The 19,186-nt window shown below is 42.0% G+C and overlaps 2 protein-coding genes across 6 annotated transcripts; both read right to left on the reverse strand.

Moving 5' to 3' along the window:
- Window positions 1–322: 322 nt before the first annotated feature.
- keap1b (kelch-like ECH-associated protein 1b) lies at window positions 323–11,919 on the reverse strand. 5 transcript variants are annotated; one of them, XM_028405539.1, is made up of 8 exons: window positions 11,772–11,845; window positions 10,094–10,176; window positions 8,122–9,336; window positions 7,744–7,989; window positions 6,487–7,163; window positions 5,460–5,665; window positions 4,803–4,979; window positions 323–3,402 (listed from the first exon to the last, which is right to left on the reverse strand). In XM_028405539.1, exons 3-8 carry the CDS (start codon window positions 8,425–8,427, stop codon window positions 3,158–3,160), a joined length of 1,857 nt encoding a protein of 618 aa, XP_028261340.1. In that variant the 5' UTR covers window positions 8,428–9,336; window positions 10,094–10,176; window positions 11,772–11,845; the 3' UTR covers window positions 323–3,157. The 5 variants fall into 5 exon arrangements, with proteins under 5 accessions (XP_028261340.1, XP_028261346.1, XP_028261323.1 ...); XM_028405545.1 differs by lacking the exon at window positions 11,772–11,845 and adding an exon at window positions 11,137–11,317; XM_028405522.1 differs by lacking the exon at window positions 10,094–10,176 and having other exon boundaries at window positions 11,772–11,919.
- A 1,884-nt stretch (window positions 11,920–13,803) lies between these two features.
- s1pr5b (sphingosine-1-phosphate receptor 5b) lies at window positions 13,804–17,523 on the reverse strand. The gene is made up of 2 exons (XM_028405781.1): window positions 17,420–17,523; window positions 13,804–16,428 (listed from the first exon to the last, which is right to left on the reverse strand). Exon 2 carries the CDS (start codon window positions 16,175–16,177, stop codon window positions 14,948–14,950), a length of 1,230 nt encoding a protein of 409 aa, XP_028261582.1. The 5' UTR covers window positions 16,178–16,428; window positions 17,420–17,523; the 3' UTR covers window positions 13,804–14,947.
- Between the last annotated feature and the right edge of the window lie 1,663 nt (window positions 17,524–19,186).

Below are 19,186 nucleotides of genomic sequence, written 5' to 3' on the forward strand. Positions count from 1 at the left end.
ATAGGGCCCAGGATGTTGCCTCTATGTGTTTGGTGTGCTTAAGTATTGATACTTGAGGACGTTCTCCTCCTGGATGATATATTAATTGTCTCTCACCTTCCAGGTAGTTTTAGCCCGAAAATTAAACATATGGCAGCCATCACGGGCGACAGATTAATGACACCTTTGCACCAAGTTGAAGTTGTACACGGTGATAGAAAGACACACAGGGAGGGCTTGGTTCTGTATGATGGTGCTTCAGCTCCCTCTAGTGGCTGCTTTAAAAACTGAAACGTATGATAACATGGAGCAGTGGGCTCCAGATAAATGATGACTACAGCAGTACAATAAACATATATTTTACTTTACAATGTATTATTATTGTACAGGGTATCTGTTGCTGAGAAATGTGTGTGTTTTTTTTTACAAAGCAGAACCTTAAATATTCTCATTTCCATTCTAACTACTGACTGGACAAGAAAAAAAGTCCCTTTCAAGGTGACGCATTTTCATTTACAAACATCCAAAATGAGCATTAACAGGCATTCCTACTGAGTTACACTGCATGCTAGTTATAAAAAAAAACACTACACCAGAGTCCAATTTGATACAAAGCTGATGTCAGTTTGAAGCAACAAGAAAAAAAGAGAATCTGAACAAATAAATAAAAAAGTGAGCTCTGAAATTCTGTACAAGACTTCTTAGAATATCAACGTACAAAACATCAATTAAAAACCTTTGTAGCTTAAATTGCTGTTACAAATACGCTTCTTTTAAGCAAGTTTTTGTCATTAGCATACAATATTTGAACACTAATGCACAAACATGGTCACTTCTGTTTCTGAGGTCTTGTGGATGTGGATAATTGAAAAAATAAAAAAAAACCTAACCCTAATCTTCAGGTTGGGGGGTGGGGGGTCTTAACTCTGTTAGTAATTAGTGTTTAAATATAAAACACATCCAGTGAGAAGTTTGAATTGAATTTCCTTTTTAAATGCTACAGTTTTCTAGTGGCACACTTTACAACAATCATCTCTGGAGCAAATGCTCAGTATTACACCATCATTTTAAATTTCACATATTACCCTACCAATGACAAATTAGCGAAAAGACACATCTGTTACTATGCATTTACTGTGAGGTCCAGCATCTCTTGTACCAGGAGAAAACAGGCCTCATGCAAGAGCAGTTATCAACATTTTCTTATTGATTTTTCAGGACATGACAAGCTTGGAATCAGGTCATGTTAATAATCATGCAAGTTGGATTCGTCACAGGGCTGTTAATGCTAGTTGTACCTTTGTAAACTGTCATGTAGCCCCTTTCACACAGAGGATATGCAATGATTCTGCCTAGGACCCCTTTTTGTGTCACCCATGCTCATTTTCAAAACAATAAAAACAGGTGAGGGAAAGGCGCAACAGGAATACACACTTAGCATTGACTTTTTTGGGAATCCAATTTAAAATGAAAGCTGCAAGCAGCGATGATCAGGCCCTCGCACTCCGTGTGACCGCCCCCTCCTCATCACGCCGTCCCCTTTCTTCCCTCACCCCATTAGAATAGTGGAGACCTGTCTGTGCATCAAACCTCCAAAAAAAATTGATTCATACATAAAAATGACTACTTCCGGTTTCCTGTAGGTGGGGCTGTGCAGGTGACTCATGAGCATGCAGACATGTCCGGGGATGGGCCGTTATTGCAAGAAAAAAATTTGAGGATGTTAGGATGATGTACGGTGAAGTTATAAGCAGTTGATGTTTGATGGCGAAGGTTCGACAGTTGCCACCGCCACCGTGCAGCCTGATACAGGAAGCCACACAGGTGTCTCTGTGGGACTTCAAGTCTATGATCCTCATTTGGCCGTGTAATGACGGGTGAGGATTAAACAGTGTGAGATAAGTGTATGTCAGTGTAGAACATAGCACTTCCTGTTTCCACGACAAGGGAGCGCCATGGGCAACACAGATCATGATGACAGAGACTTTCAGGGCTTTAACTTTTAATCAGCAGGTCCTTTAGGTGACGTCCACTAAATATCAAGGCAATCCGGCCAAATCCCTAGGAGGAATTCGTCTGCTTACCAACGATGTAAATCGCCAAAATCGCCAACTTCCACCCAAGATGGCGGACTTCCTGTTGGGTTGAGGTCATGGTGTCAAGAGACTTTTTGGTGGAAGTACTTCAAACAGCTCTTTAATTCCACTATTGAGACATCAGAACAGAGCAGCATCGCTGCCCATTTGCAGCGACCACAAAATATCAAATTTTTCCCCACCCCTGATGAGTGCAAAGTTTGGTGAGTTTTGGGCCATGGTAAAGGGGCGAAAAATGCGTTTGTTTGGGAGGACAAATAATAATAATACCAGCAATTACAATAGGGCCTGAAGGGCCTAATGAAAGCACTAATTGCAGTACACTTAAGAGATAGTTATTTACAGAGTCTGTGTAAGCAAATGTTACAGTGTAATAGATTTATGATGAAATTATTGAGTGTTCTTGCATGAGGCCAGTTGAGGTGTTTAAGCTTCATCTTGTGGCTGTCTGGGTTAACTTGACCAATTTCTACACACCACGCAACAGTGACCGAGTCTGTGCCTCTTGAACAGGAGCACCTCAAAACAATATATACTGATAACAGTGATGCCCCACAGGCATCGTAATGGCACTTTAAAATATACCACCTACAATGACAAATGTTATTTTTGTCTTCTTTACATAAACCTATCCTTTGAAGTATCTTGTCCAACAGATTTAACTTCTGCTCTTTATTTAACAGAAGAAGAGAAGCCCCTGATGACTCTTTGAGCCAATAAAATGACCTTGTTAGTATGCAGCCCTTTGTTGGTAAGTGATGATCTGACGAAGGGCTTTAAATGCCAGATCTGAACAGAAATGTGGCACAACACAATATATGAAACTCAACAGGATTTCAGGTAAGTGGACTGTCTGGGAATCATACTGGATTTGGAAAGTTCAGTGCTGACACTAAGCTAACATTGCTTTTTTTGCTACTTTATAGATGAGTATCAGCAGTGCACTTTTAAAATTCAATACTACATATGTTGTCGGTATCAGTCAGGCAGCATGTGGTGCAGCTCGCCTCTGTCTCTGTTCAGTTGTCATGGTCCTTATTTTAGGAAGACAGAGTTGAGTCAGATTGGTGTTTGTCTTTGCTTCATGTGAGGGGCCTGCTGTGCCGCTGACTGTGGTGAAAGTCTGAGTTGGCTGAATGACTGGCTGGTGACACTGCAACACAGTCAGACTTCTGACACTGAGGCAGATCCTTCTGGCAGGGCTCCATGGTAACAGCCACGCCCACACCGCTCCGCCCGGATGTCATGTGTGTAACCTCCGACCAAGTGTCCTTCTCTGGGTCGTAACATTCTACGCTGTCCAGGAAAGTGTTGCCATCGTAACCTCCTGTAAGTAAACCGTTGACATTTTGTGCCTTTTGGTCAGTTAACAATTTTGCACATATACTGATCACTTGTCAAATGCAAGATAACAATAACCAGTCTTACTAATAACGGCTACAATGGATTTATGGACAATTATTAATGATCAGAGATAACAGAATTCTCAGACTAGGGCTGAACAATTTTAAGAATAAATTGAATTGCGATTTTTCTGGCAAATATTGCGATTTCGATTTCATCCATGATTTTTTTCAAATCAATTTTTAGTGCACATGAGCATTTGCAAAGATCTCACAAACTTACATCATACCCAGTGGTGGGCGATATGGCAACAATTTTATATCACAATTTTGTCATGATTTGTTTTTACATTGACACTAATTTGCATGTTTGTGTGTAAATGACTTCAGGTAGCCTACTCTGTCACTTCTCAAAAACTATCAGTAGATCTAAAAGTAAACTGATAACATGCACTCAGTATGCACAAGTTCAATGTGATTTAGAACAAATGATCAAAGTTTAATGAGAATCATAACTAAGGGAAAACGGAGCTGCTGCTATCACCTGCTGTCCACTGTTTACTAGAGGCCTCATATGGAGCCTCTTCATCAAATGCCTGCGGTATTGTTTTGGTGACGTCATTTGCTGTTGCCTCTGCATGCGATGCGCACGCACGCACGCACGCCGGCAAAAACAGTACCAAACATAAAGGTGGAGTTCGTTTTAGGGACCAGTTCCTCTGTTTTCTTTTCATTTTCAGCCGTAGCATTTGACAAAACAAAACCTGATTCAGTTAGGAGAAGTGCAAAAAAACGTGGCTTTGACGATCTCAAAATCGCGTTGTCTGAGATCACAATTTTCGGTCCAAAATGATAGATCGTTCAGCCCCATCTCAGACATTGTAATTCTCTGATCAAAAGTCATGATGATTGCAGTGTGAAAACATCTGGCTTACAGGGACATGTAAATGGATTAAAATTGTGATTAATGTTTTTTATTACAATGCTACAGTCGATTGATATATAATGTACTTTCACTCTTGAGAATCCAAGGCTATAGATCAGTGCTAAATGAAAAAAGACCCATGACACAGATCTACATACCGTATCAGCAAGCTGCTCTTGCCAAGTTTCTGAATGGCCAACAAGGCCTTAGTATGTCGTTATCCATTCATTAATACTGATTGATTTGTGTTTTGGTGTCTTTGTGTAGATGGAGCTGTGTTTTTAAGAAGCCTTTAAAAGGCTTTCAGTGCTGGAAGTAAAAGCTCAGCTTGGACAGTGTCCCCATAAACACGAAAAAGGGAAAGAGTTACAAAAAAATATCTCCCTCTCTTGCAGTGTGTGCCTCTATTTGTAACTTCACACAGATTGCATTTTGTACTGTAAAACCTCCACTACTCACCCAATACGTAGATGCGTCCATGTAGTGCAGTTACTCCCAGAGCACTGCGTCTGTGCCTCATGGAGGCAGCAAAGCTCCATGTATCGGTTTCCACATCGTAGCGCTCCACTGTGTTCAGCTGGTTGGTGCCATCGTATCCACCCATCACAAAGATGTGATTGCCCAGTGCACAAACACCTGAAATGGGCGGAAGTTTAGTTCATTCAAATATTGGCTTTGTCTAAATATGGGTGCAATCTGGAAGTAAGATGGACCTGGCAAAAGTCCCACGTCACCCAGAATGAAACACTAACAAGCTGACCGCACTATAAACATTTGATATTGATTGTCAACAGTCACAAATTATACAGATAAAAGGTTGATCTAAAACATCATAAATCGAGTCAAAACATGCAGCTAAAGACACACACGATATACATATGTGGTTCCTAGTTCACCACGTTGCAGTGCAGACAGTATCTGGTGCATGGTGCACATTTTTTCATTGTCTATCATATTATATATCAGTGGCAGAGACTTGTTTAAAAAGGTGCACTCTATGTCTGGTTTAAATATCCACCAGCACAAACTGAACAAACCCTTCATTTTATTGTTAGGAACTTACAAGCTTACTGTTCTCCACCAAAGCAAGTTTATCAGCTTTCTTTTCTTCCTTACCAGCTCCGGAGCGCACAGTGTTCATGGGAGCCATGGTCTTCCACTCATCCCTGTCGGGGTTGTAGCACTCACAGGAACTGAGTCGGTTGGATCCGTCGAACCCCCCCACAGCGTAAAGCAGCCGGTTGATGACCGCCACACCCACACCGATTCGTCGTGTTATCATTGAGGCTACCAGCTGCCACTGGTCCCTTTCAGGATCATACCTGAGGTGGAACAACACAGACAGAAAAGTTTATTATTATTATTTCCCCATTTTTCTCAGCCAACCAGATTATTCAACGGTTCATTCAATGCAGGATCCCTTATCAGGTTTCAAACTCATGAACCATAACAGGTCAGGTAAATGAATAACTGCAGGAAGTCTGAAGCACAGATTCATCTGTACTTTGGAATAGTGTTACGGTAAGTCACATGTTTTGTTTGTGATGTCATAATGTGGTTATTCAAAAAGGTTTGGCTCGTTCCTCTTTCAAAGAGTTTGTGGTTTGCCTGGTTAATATTTTCTATGTGAGGAACAATACACACACTTGAGGAACAATGCTATTTTAAACTGTGCACAACAACCATTGGGATCATTCAAGATTTCCTCTTATGGTGAGAGTGATTAACATGAATTTCTGATTTGGTGACAACGATGTTAACATCAATTTATTTTTACCCCTGGCTAAATTTTATCATCCTAAAAGATTAGGGTTATCTCCTTAGGTTTAGATTAAAACTTCCTCACAGAAACTTTGTGTAAACTAAAAAAATAATTCCAGGAAACAGAACATTATCCATTAATTTCCAGGAAGTAAAGTAAGAAATGTATTCCTGTTCTTTTCTGTACTATAAAAATCCTCCATTAAGTTGGTCACATATTTTACTACTCAATTGTTATTATCAAGACACACCACAGAAACATACTAAGAATCAAATCATCTTAGCTCACAGGGAACTGAATTCAATGTACATTATGTTATTATCTAACAGTACCAATATACAATAACACTGGCTCCTTCTGTTACCTGCTTAGTTTACATACCTTTCCACACTATTATGATGAATGCAACCATGGGACCCACCGACTGCATATATCATGCCATCAATGACACCCACTCCTATCCGGTTCCTGGGTACGCTCATCGGTGCACACGGATGCCAGCAGTTGTTCATAGGATTGTAGCAGTCCAAAGCGTTGGAGTCCATGTTACCATCAGGTGCGTTGTTTCTTCCTCCGACAGCATAGAAAAGCCCACTGATCACACAGGCTGCCAGGCCACTACGCGGTACCTGCAGGTCAGCTAGCCTCAGCCAGGCTCCTGTACAGGGATTGTAGGCCTCTAGGTAGCTGAGAGACTGACGGAAATAACCTCCTGCTGTGTAGATGAGCTGTGGTACCTTGGGAGTTCTGCAAGGAATGACTTTGGTGGGCTTGTGGAGGGTGAGGTCCTGGAAGATCTGGGCCAGGTAATCCTTGCACTGTGGATCCCATTCAAGAGACTGGAGCTGTGTCTGCAGGAAATTTGGGGTGAGGGAATGACAGCGGACAGCCTGGAGTAGGGCTTGGACATATGGTCGCCGGTTCTCACGGTCATAGCGCACCCAGGCCACACATGCCTGGAAGACTTCGGACTCACAGCGCACATTGAGCTCATCGCGGCTAATGAGTGTTACCAGCTGGCAGTGGGATAAGTTAAAGAACTCCTCCTGGGTTGCTACCTGGAAGAAGGAAAAGAGATCTATAATCATTAGATTTAGAGGTAATTATCTCTGCATGCTGTGCTTGATCATATATTTTGCATCATTAATCATTTGTTGTACATACAGTTAAACATGACTGTAACATAAATCAACATTCTCTTTGTCTTTATCACTAAACAATACTATATATTCCTCTGTGCTGCACTCTACTGTCATCTGTCATCATGTTCCAGACACAGGTGAACCCACGCAACTTTTATCATGACTCATATCTCATATTTTAGGCACACAGACATGTTTAAAGCTAAAAGGCAGCCAGCAGAAACCACAGTGGAACAAGGGAAACAGCATTCACTCACACCACCACACTACACAGTGATGCCTTTGAATAACAACACTCAGGCTGTGCAGCTACATTCATACTGTGCGTCATAGTTAATTCATGTAATTTTCATATTATACAACTATTCCTTATGCTGCTCAAACTTTTTTTAAATAAGCGTGTAATTGAGCTCAAATAGGAAAAACTCTAACACACCAGTGTCTTGTATATTAATATCTTCTTAAAAGTCTCTGCTTAGTGCTCAACAAGTCTTACCTGGCTGAAGTTCATATAGATGTATTCTCTGGCTTTCTGGTGGAGCTCTGTGCAACCAATCTGTTCAGCAAAGTTGGCAATACCAATGGCGTTGCTGGGGTCGAGCTGCTGGACGAGGAAATCACAGCAGGCTTTGACCACACTGTCAATCTGGTACATCACAGCACCGTTCATCACGTGGATGACGCATTTCTCACCCACAGAGATACTAGCTGTGTAGGCAAACTCTATCAGTCTGTCCATAACCTGAATGGAAAAATGACAGCAAAATCACACTGTGTCAAAAAACATCATTTTCAAATAATAGTTACAACCTAAAATCATGTTTAAGGCTTAGCCCATAGATGTGTATGTCACACCAAAGAAAAGAAGACTAACCCTAGGGTGAATCCCTTCGATAGACACCAGCTCCATACCGCACTCCTTCAGGCCATTGGTGAACATGGCCCGGAAGACTGGGGACGAGGAAGCCAACACCACTTTGTGAGCCACAAAGTCCACTGCCTCCAGGTCCTTGTAGCGCACACGCAGCGTGACGTCGCACAGCTGGCGCTCCAGCCGCAGCTCGTTCATGATGGCGAATGCGGCGGATGTGTGGCTCTCTAGTGTGTAGCTGAAGACCCGGTGGCCGTTGCGCGTGGATGGAGTCACCAGCGCTTTGCATTCTGTCAGGCACTCTGTCATTTCCTACCCGTTCTCCTCCTCCTAAACTCTCTTTCTCAAGAACAGTAGACAGTGTTATGGGGCATCCTTGCACCACATGCATGCATGGGTGAAACAAAGTTTAAACTGAATAACTGATGGCTACACAGTGAGCTCCAGGCTCTGCTGGGTACGCCTGCTTTTTATCTGAGTCAAAGAGTTGTTTGTGATTTATGCTCTGTTCACTACTTGAGTCCAGCCATACTGCTCATTATGGCATTATTAGAGATGTGTATGTGAGATGCCACTCATGGCTGTGTGCTTTCTTACTTGTTGCAGGTCCAACATAATTAAAAGATCTTCTTCAGTTAGAGAACCTTATTAGAGAAACAGTCAGAGAACGTCTCGGGGAAATAGGAACTAAATCTCCTTCAGATTAACTGTTTGTGTTTGCACCACTGCAGGTTTTCTTTCCACTCTTTGGTGATGCTGACAGAACATGTCAATCATCCTGACAATAAAAACAGTCCATTCCAGTTGTGTCTCTCCTGCCTAGGGTATCATGTGTGCAAATTTATTCAGACAGCTCCAACGCCTTGCAAGCTTCACCAAGTGCAGGTCAGTCTTGCATATCGATTACTCTTTCAGTGAAGGAAAAGCAAGTGTAATTTATTGCTATATTTTCAAAGAGGTAAGAATGAAGACTCTCTTGAGAGGGCTACACTTTGGCTGGGAGCTGCAGAGTCAGATACTATAGATGAGGCAGTCCGAAGCTTGTTGACTCGCAAAGGGAAAAAGGAGGTCAAGTGCCAAATGTGTCATAAGTATAACTTGGGAAAGGTGAGTAGGGGGTGTGGTGGTGTTTGATGGCTTTCTATGGAGACGTGTTCCTTGAGGTTGCCCAGCTGAGAATTTTGCTGTTTACTAGGAAGTATCTGGTTCAGCTGACAGCTAGAAGAGAAACAGAAACAGAAGCATGTGAGTTTCTCTGTAGACTTTCAAAGCAAAGGTTTAACAATGCAGAAACATAATCAGTCATTGTGCCGAGTGTTGTTTTAATGTGTCTCTGAGCTGAAAATGTAATTTAATAGGTCATTCTCATGTAAAAGGAAGCATAACAATCTCCTACTACAAAGTTAAAAACGGAAGAAGACACAGAGATGGAGTTATGAGCGTCTTGAAGGACAACGCGGTGACTTAAATTAAGCTTGAATTTAGCTGGCCAGCATGAATGAGTGTGTTTTTAATCTGTCCTGTGACCAATCCAGCTGGGAGCTAGAACAGAGTGAACAGTTGTTGCAACACTCACAAAAATCCAAGAGAGATGTTTTGCAGACATGTCATAAATTAAACAAGCCAAATAAACATAATCCTTTAAATCAAAATCAACTGCTGCTTTTACTTTAAGAGATCCAGAAAACTCCAGTGAAAGAGAAAGCTCTGCAGAGCCACAGCTTTGGAAATGAATACTTCTACAGGGAATATGTGGGTTCAGGTCCACACCATTACACTGACCTAGAGGGATGCTGCAAAATTAACACCGCACTCTCCTGTCATGACAACTTATTTTCTGAATATGAACTACCTCTTACAGTGACATACAGTACAAAGAACAAACAGTAATTGTCTGGTGTTCTCTGATGAGGAAGAGTTACTCAGCAACAATGCCGCTGCGAGTGTTCACTTATATAACAAAGCTAATCATTACCTGAAGTAGTGATAAGAGGACACAGTGTACGGAGCAGATTATAATATGGCTTTTCTGCTTCTCATCGACAGAAACGCTCTAATCTGAAAATAAGACATTTAGATTAAAGTTATCAACCAACTGTGACACATCAATGACCAGTCATAAGGTTCATTGCAAGAAAGTTGCCTAAATAAACCCTCTGTAATTCGAAACAGTGATCCTGAATTGCTGCAATGCCTTTCTCCCTCCAGGTTTCTGGGTAAAATATTTTCACAGGAGAACATATTGCTCAACCTACTCCCTCTCCGAAGCAGACACACTTCCCCACTGATAAACTCCCAGAGCTCTGTGTGTGTGTCTACTATTTTATCAATAACTTAAAATGTGTGGCAAATGAGACAACTGTACAAACCTGCTTGTTAGGCGCATGTTGTAAAACATACACTACACTGAAGAAATTGAACTCTTTGGAGCTGAACATTACAAGGGTTGAAAAACATCAAGGCAAGTGGATTCATTGCATAGTTTTCTCAACATGATATGACGCTCCACTGATTGGCTTCATCAGTTCTGCGTTCTGAACTATTTAGCAACCAAAGTTGCCCAAAACAAGGCCTCATTTTGTTAAGAACTGTAGTTTTTAACCAAACAAAGTTCACTTTAAAACAGATATATAAAACAGTGATGCTCATAAGAGCCACAAGTGGCACACAGGGTGTTAATAAAAGATGATTCAGGTGCTTCTTCAACTGTAGATAAACAAGATAAATCAATGTTTGATTTATCAGCCCTAAACTTGCCACTAACCTAGATTAACAGTACTTTAAGTGGTAATATCAGTAACCACAGACAGTCCTAGGATTTATACATCCTTCTCACACCAGTGTGAAAATCACAAGATTTAAAGTTTCCTTTAAGTGCTGCAGGACTCTGCCAACACCTTCAAGGACCCCCGCACAGACCCTGAACCCGAGTTTGAAAACCACCCTTCAAGGCCTGCAATCCAAACACAACTGGAGTGACTCAAACAAGTTCATCTGTCTGGTCCTAGTTACGCTTACAGCGGTGTCGATGTGTGAAGGCTTCATAGGAGCGAGACAAACAGCGTCCGGCGTGTTCCACAGGCGAGGAGCTCCTCTCAGTGACTCATCGTGAACTCTTCACCGAGCAAACAGTGGAACTGGGTGTACCAAAACATGACCCAGAAGTGAAGCCAGTCCTTACATAAACGCAGATGGAATTAGATTTCCGCGCCATCTACCTGACATGCAGAGCTTCCACTCACACTCACACAAAGCACGGTTCCCCTCTGCTCCGGTCACTGTGCGGGGATCATCTCTGCCTTCATTTCTGATCGAAATAATCCACAGAAGCTGCCGTGTAAAGGTAAAACAAGGCGAAACGGACTCCGCTAATTTCTGGTGGTTTGGTTTGAGACGAGTGAACTCCACGTTCCCATGATAAAAACAGCAGTAGACACCGCAAATAACAAGTTAAACGTTTCGGAAACAGAGCTGACAGCAAAATAGGCTCCTAATAATAGACAGCAGAGTAACTGTGAGCCGATGCGCGCACAAACATGCTAACAAAGCGCTAATCTGCACACGGTTCCACTACTAGTCAACTCTAGAATCTACCAACAGAGTTCATAATAAAAATTACTTGCAGTTTAAATCTGTAATTAAAAAACACTCACGGTAGTCTGGCTTAATTCCTCCATCGCCGTCTGCCGAGCTGTGCGCCACATAGGAAGGAGGAGGGGGGAAAGCTGTAACTCACCGTGACTAAGCATTGTACCGGCCTCCACGTCCCTTCAAAATAAGAGCCCACCTCTAAAGCGCCATGTTCGCAGAGTGAATGAGTAACGGCAGGCAGAGAGAAGGCTCTTATTGAGAAGGAGCTCGCAGAATGAAGGAAAAGCGAGACCAATTGTTGGCAGGATGCCACAAACTGTAGTTTTTACGTCAATCTGATTCGTTATGAATAACACAAAAGCCACCTACTGGATGAACGTGCACAAAGTGTGTACTATAGTTCGTAACAACTTGAAAACAACATTCCTTAAAGGTGCGTCACAGTGTGTGGAACTAACCGAAACAACACAGTAACACAATTTTAAAGCAGTGTGGAAAAAAATGTTGAAATTATTCTAACATGTTATTGTTTAACAGTGATTCAATGAAAAAACACAATGGGACATGGCTCTGCTGCTCCTTGGTTGCTCTATACGCTAAACTTGTTTTCTCATCTGTGCAGCAGCTCACCTCACTCCTCACGTATCCTCCTCCTCCTCCACAGACATCTATGTGTGGCTCCTTCACTGCACAGCCTGCTTGCTTCATGCAGGTGCTGACACACCACTCACTTTTTTTTTCTTCCCTTCTTGCAAAATACGTAATTCAGGTCAATACAATATTCTTAACACATTCTTACAGCCACAAGGTGGCGCCAAACTCCAACCGGTACAAACAGATGGTGCGTACTGAGCTGAGTTTACATAGTATTTTACCAGATGTGCTTTCATGCATTGGAATAAGCTGCCAGGACATTGCACAACAGATTATTTTTGTGGTTAGAACCTGCAGGTGATTAAATCAAATAATTTATTTCTCTCATCTTATCTTGTCTTAGATATGATTGGACAGGCATTGATTGAAAGATGACTGCCCTGACTAGCTTGTAGGAAGTAGGTGTGGTTAGCCGTGGGACATCAAATCTTCACAACTTGACAAGTACACAGATCTTTGAATGCTTTTCATACATCTCTTAGACTTGTTTGCTTTGTGATGTTAGTTAGATGTCAGTGGTGCAAAGCAGAACCTGGCCAATATCAGATCTGTGTGGATGGTGCTTTTTGTTGTGCATTAGATATGGGCTGCTGCATATTGAGAAGTATGCCAGTATCGATACACTTCATCTGGGATAGCTTAAATATCAGCACAAAGGGACTTGTCCCTGATGATATTGACAGAGGACAATACCTGTATAGTTAGCTGTCTGACCTCAGCAGCAGGAAGGACGCTGGAGGACAGGAAAGATTCCTTGACTTGTTGACCTCTGTCAGCACAGACACAGTGCTGTTGGATACAACATCTGGAGGAACACCTGCAGCCACACAAATCATATCAACAGTATTCCAACGTCTTATGCTGAGAAGTATGTCTTTGGATCATCAAGGGTTAAATAAAAAATGAAACAATGACACTGTAGTTTGCACGCTGCTGTCACTAGACTTAATATTTCAATGAAGATAATATTATATAAGAAAATATTTAATTTCAGTCTGTTTGTGGAAGTAGTTCTTACCCTCACTTATCTTATTTTATTGATTGGTAAATGATTCAACGTAGACAAAATGATGCAACATGAGTTATCAGTTAGTTAAAATAATTTTAGACATTTATGCAGACAGTTCCAGGTGGTTCTGTGACCTTTTCCTGCCACTTTAACGGCTCACATTGAACAGCAATAAAACATCTGTACACAACGTCTCTCCACAAGTGTAGACATCAGATCAGAATCAGGTGATGGTCCGTCTTAGCCGCATGTCGACAGAATAAGGAAAAAAAAAGAGACTGTTCAGTGTTTAATAAAAGGTGCTTTGTGTGGTGCTTGAGCCAGTCTGAGACAAGCAGAGTTTAATGTATGTAGGCCAATGCCATTACCAGATGTTAGACATGGGGGCTGACTTCCTGTGGCACTTCTTCACTTAACCTCGGCTGCACAAAAAGGAAACAAAATAAATCCCCAAAATTCTGGAATCATTAAAAAAATGTACTTTATTATTTTTTTTATGAAACAAAATCTAAAGTTTGTGATATCGTCTTGTTACAAAGTACACATAATTTACAATACAGATATATAAAAAGTTCCCTACATGACTTTCAGTACAAAAAGCCTCACTCATCAGTTGAAAGAACATTTTTACAAAAAAAATGACATCACCAACATACCTGAAAGGATAACTAGGCACATTAAAACACTTAATGCAGCTGGGTGTTGATGAGTGATAACGCCACCACCTGATGATAATAATTTATTGGTCTTGAGTGGTACAGTTACACACTTACTTAGTGTGGGTTGCAGATAAAACATCAACATGGAACTTTGTCTGTTATTAACATTATTCCCGTGTTGACACTGTTTGCTCAAGCATTTTCACTGCAGATGGCCCACTGACATTTAAAAAAACCTCCACAAATTTCCCCCTCCACATCAGATAACCTAGCCATCTGTCATTTTAAAACAATAGGGGGTTTTAATTGTGCATCTTCCCTCCCACATCTATGCCACAGAATTCTTTACTGAGCTTATGTTGGTGAGAAGTTAAAACTTTCACCTCCCTGTTTCCTGTTATCGGTCCATCTCCCAGTAAACCTCCCTGCTTACCACAGCTGTGTGTATGTGTCGCTCTGCATGACTTTATCTCAATAAATCTAGCACACCATGGGCCTTCGAACCAGCGAAATTCCGGTGTCTGCAGATGCATAGATACTGTACACTGCAGTGTCAGGAGTGTTTAAGGTAATATCAACCAATATCAACCATTTAACAGTCATGGCTGACTGAATCCTCTTTTCAGGCTTCAACACAAACTTCAGAACACAGCAACATTGAGTCCAACATTCTCTTTTCATTCATTGTGATAGTGCAAATCAGTTAAGAAGACTTTTCACCACAGCGTCATACTCAGCTTGTGTCCTTGTTCACATTTGAGTAGCATTCTTGTATCCTCTTGTTTTGTCACAATGAAGTTCATTGAAAATATGTTGCTGTAATTGGCTTGAGAATGCCACAGCTGCTTCCCCTGTGTTATTATCCACTGTTCAGTGGAAAACCAATCCCACACTTCAGGAATCTGAGTCTGTGTCCTTATGACTTGAAGAGTTTGGGGTAAAGCGCTTTAATTGGAGATGGAGTGGTGACAACATTCCCAGAGGAAATGGTCGTCTCCAGTCCACCTTCTAGCTTATGAGAGGCCACCTCAGTTTTACTGAAACTGCACTCTAAAAATGGCATCCCAATCTTCTTTACCTGTCCGTCTTTAGTCATCAGACATGGCCGACAGAGCAGCCTCAGAATGGCTCGCCTCATGTCTTTACTGGTCAGAGTATAGATGATGGGGTTGAGCAACGAGTTGACCATGGCCACTCCCAGGAAATAATCAGCCTTGTAAAGCAGGCGGCAGCTGTGTGTAGGGCAGAAAAAATCCAGGAGCAGGAGGAGGAAGAGAGGCAGCCAACAGGCAATGAAGACACCCAGCACTATGGTGACTGTCTTGAGGAGGGCTATGTACTTCTGAGACTTCCTTGCCAAGCCTTTCCTCATGCTGCCTGACAGCCCCAACCGCTGGCGCTGCGTGTTGGTGCGCACAATGCGAAAAACACGAGCGTAAAGTACCACAATGGTCAGGAGCACTGCACTGAACACAGACACACAGCAGAGGATGTAGCTTTTGGCGTAAAGTGGCAGCACTGTTGAACACTGGTCCAGTCTGTGGATGCAGTTCCATCCCAAAATTGGGAGGACCCCTAGAAATCCAGCCAGAGCCCAGCTTGCCCCGATTAGCGCCAACATTCGTCCCTTCTTTGCCCCATGATACGGCCTCATAGTCACCATAGTGACATGGCGTTCGATTGCAATGGCCAACAGACTAATGATAGAAGCTGCCAGAGTGATGAAGACACCTCCTTCCCTGAGGAACCATAGCAACGGGGTCAGTTTCAAAGTATTAGGTCCTGACATGATGATGTTTGCCATGTATGTAATCCCAGCCAGCAGGTCTGATAGAGTCAGGTTCCCCAGCAGGTAATACATAGGCAGGTGGAACTTCTTGTTCCTCCAAATGGCAATGAGAACCACAGCATTCTCCAGGACGATGAGCAGGCACACCACCAGGAAGGCAATGCCCTCAGGTTTGAGTCCTTCACGGTAGCGGTCTTTCTGCAGCTTGCCTGTGTAGTTGTAATGTTCCACAATGACAGAATTTTCCTGATATTCCCAGAAGAACTGCAGGTAACCCGGTGATGAGGGAGTAGTGGAGGTGGGAAACATGGGTGTAGAAGGGGGAGTCCCTGCATGAGCAGAACTCAAAGCCTCCATGCTTGATGTAGGGTTTCTAGTATTTCTGCCTGCAGGCAGCAGCTACAAAGACATTATTGTTGATGCACTCAGGGCAGTGAGAGCTGTGAGGAATTTGTCAAAAAGATACACAAAAAATGCCAGAGCTTCTTCAATAAATGGAGGGATTACATGAAGTTGATACAGTGTAATCCACTTAAATCCGTAGATGTTTTCTTTTTTGTACCAGGAGACGGTGCTCTTGAGCTCTGACAGGTTACAGGGCTCAAACACTGCAAAACAAGACAAAAAAGTATGAGAATAATGGAAAGAACAGGAATCATCAGTGCTTAATGACTTTTAAGAAAAAGAGCTGACATATATACACATATAATTTAGTGCAGTTTTACAGGAAATCCAACTTCACACTTCTATCTCTGACGTACAGAGCAGACAGCAGTCAACAAAGTCCTTTCACTGCATTTCTGATCATATGAAACCGCTGTAAAGAACCTGATTTTCATTAAAGCTGATGAGCCTCACTGGCCATTGGTGACCACAGCAATGTCAAACAAACATATAGCTTTTCAAATTCTGTTTGAAGTGTGTGTCCGTCACTGTAAGGTTGTTAAGACAAGCAACATGTGCACCTAATTTGGCACACATGCAGCTGATTTCCATCATGTAGATGAGGTGTGTTTGAAGCCCCCCCACCCCTAACACACACATGCACACACACGCACACACATACTTCAGAAACTGCATGTCCAACACTTATGGAATTTGCAAATATTCGTGAAAACGCTGACGGCTTGGGTTGAAAACATTTAGAGGTGATTAGGACTGCATTCCTTTCAGTCCTGTGCAATCGTGAGGGGAATGCCATTGTGTCATATGTTAACATTTACCAAATGGTCTGCAGATTTTAACTCATTTATCCTGTGGGCAGGAATTCAAGGAAATTAATGTAACCTGTCAACATCAACATCAACAGTTCCCATGGATACAAACATGAATAAAAAATGTTTACCTATAGAAATAAAGAAAAAATAAAAAAGGATGACTTTTGTACTACCTAATACGTATCGCGATATGATTATTTTATTATGTGGTGTCAGTGTTTTAACTGAAAATTGGTACATTCTAAAAATTTCTCCTTACATTTTTCTGCTGTATAACATGACACAAATGTAATCATTTGGAATGTATCAAAGCCAAAAAAGTGCTAATAAAAACATCACCCATTAAATTTTGCATCAGTCGTGGGAATCACCAAGAACTTACCTTGGGACTGTTGCAGTGTTGCCTTTATCTTTCATCTGCTGTTCAGTCAGGAGAATCCAAACAAGAGCATCAAGTGAGTCACAGTCAAACTGACGAGGCCGAGCAAGAGGAGTGAGACTTAGTTCAAACATGCTCAGGGGGTTGGTCTTAACCCAAACTCTCTCTCTCCCCTCACACATGCTTTCCCTTTTCCTCTCTCTCTCTCTCTCTCTCTCTCTCAAGCTGCATTTTACAATTCTTTATGCCTGACAGACTGACAGGAGCCAGATTACATTACAGGACTTCATTTACTGTAACCAGCACCGCTAAATACTCATCATTTGCATTTTACAGATCAATGGACGACATGAAGACAGAGATGAGTGAAATGTTGTCCTGATGGCGTCATAAAGACCAAACACAGTAGCCACTACAATAACTGTGTCCTCAGCATGTGATGGTTACATGCCATAGACAGTACTGCAGATGTGTCAACAGCAATAATATATGATACATTATTTACTGCCAAGTTTCCCAGGAAAATATTTGCAGCTATTATACTCGAAGAACCAGTTTGGGCTTTCGTCTTCTTCAAGTTCTGTAGAATTTAGATTTGTTGCTTCTATCTTATCTTCACTGCGATCCCTACTTATTTAGCCAGGGAAGTGAATCCAATGCAGATGGTTCATGTGCATGGTGACAAGTTCCCAGGGCCTGTCAGCATGCTTTGACATGCCTCATTGGTTCACCTGTGAAACTGGTAGGGTCTGCAGAAGCTTTATTAGAACAATACAAAGCAGGGGGAAGAGGGGGAAGATGCTAAATAAATCAAATAAAACTTTTATTGGTTTACTGCTGGTTTCAAAGGCTTGTCTTGGTATGATGCAATGGCTCTTTAGATAATTCAGGGGAAGAAGTGGACTGTCTGAACACATCTGTAACTCAAACACATTCTCTAACCCGCTGTGTGTTGACAGTTGGGAATCCTGCTCTTTATCCGGCAGCTCCTCTAAGACGTTACACCACTGTGTCACACTAGTCAAACAGTGGGTTACTTCTTCCAAACCTGTTTGTCGTGGGATTATTGGGTAAATCTGAAGGATCCCCTGACTCCTTTTTGCTGTGTGTCTGCATGTGAGCAGTACACGTCCCTCGTTCTTAGCTGATTTCACACCTTTTCTATTTTTGCATCTGTCTACTTACCCATAAATTAGGGTGCTGTGTGAGACAGAAGTGTGAAATGTCTGCTCTCTGGCCTCTTAATTGTGTCAGTGTGACTGCTGACACACTGATACACATCAGTTAATCAAAAGTCCCCCTGAGGCAGAAAGGTCAGTGTGCTCAGCAGCCAAAGATACTGGCTGCAATTAAACACGAAACCCAGGTGATCTGAGTCACTGATGAGCCTGCAGGTTGCTGAGTTTACCTTATTACATCCAGTTATAATGTTTCTGCACACACTAATAGTAATGTACTTAAAGTTGGTGGTAAACATTTTCTTTCACCCATGCTGCCTTCTGCCTGCACACTGTGTATAGAAGGAGACATGCTTATCAGGAGACCATTGAAGAGTAATATCCTGTCGGGGGGAATTCAGAACCTCACATCAAAGTCTCAAAGTGAGAAACAGGGGACTGAGTGTGGATGACTAGTCTAAGAGATGAACAGGACATACTACAGGGAGGAGAAGCTGTCCTCTTTCATGTCTTCTTTTTGATCATCTGAGTGTTACTCACACTGCTCTGTGTGTGTATCCTCTTTTTTCAGTTCTTTCCTTTCTGTTTGCTA

This window comes from Parambassis ranga, chromosome 1, assembly GCF_900634625.1.
Source record: "Parambassis ranga chromosome 1, fParRan2.1, whole genome shotgun sequence".
Taxonomy (NCBI): Eukaryota; Metazoa; Chordata; class Actinopteri; family Ambassidae; genus Parambassis; species Parambassis ranga.

What these genes read in the sequence shown, in the direction of transcription:
- s1pr5b (XM_028405781.1), bottom strand. Translation starts at nt 16,177, where the DNA reads ATGGAGGCTTTGAGTTCTGCTCATGCAGGGACTCCCCCTTCTACACCC.
- keap1b (XM_028405522.1), bottom strand. Translation starts at nt 8,427, where the DNA reads ATGACAGAGTGCCTGACAGAATGCAAAGCGCTGGTGACTCCATCCACG. An exon ending in TCTATATGAACTTCAGCCAG is followed by an intron (nt 7,164 to 7,743) that starts GTAAGACTTGTT and finishes TCCTTCTTCCAG; the next exon opens with GTAGCAACCCAGGAGGAGTT. An exon ending in TGGACGCATCTACGTATTGG is followed by an intron (nt 3,403 to 4,802) that starts GTGAGTAGTGGA and finishes GTTTACTTACAG; the next exon opens with GAGGTTACGATGGCAACACT.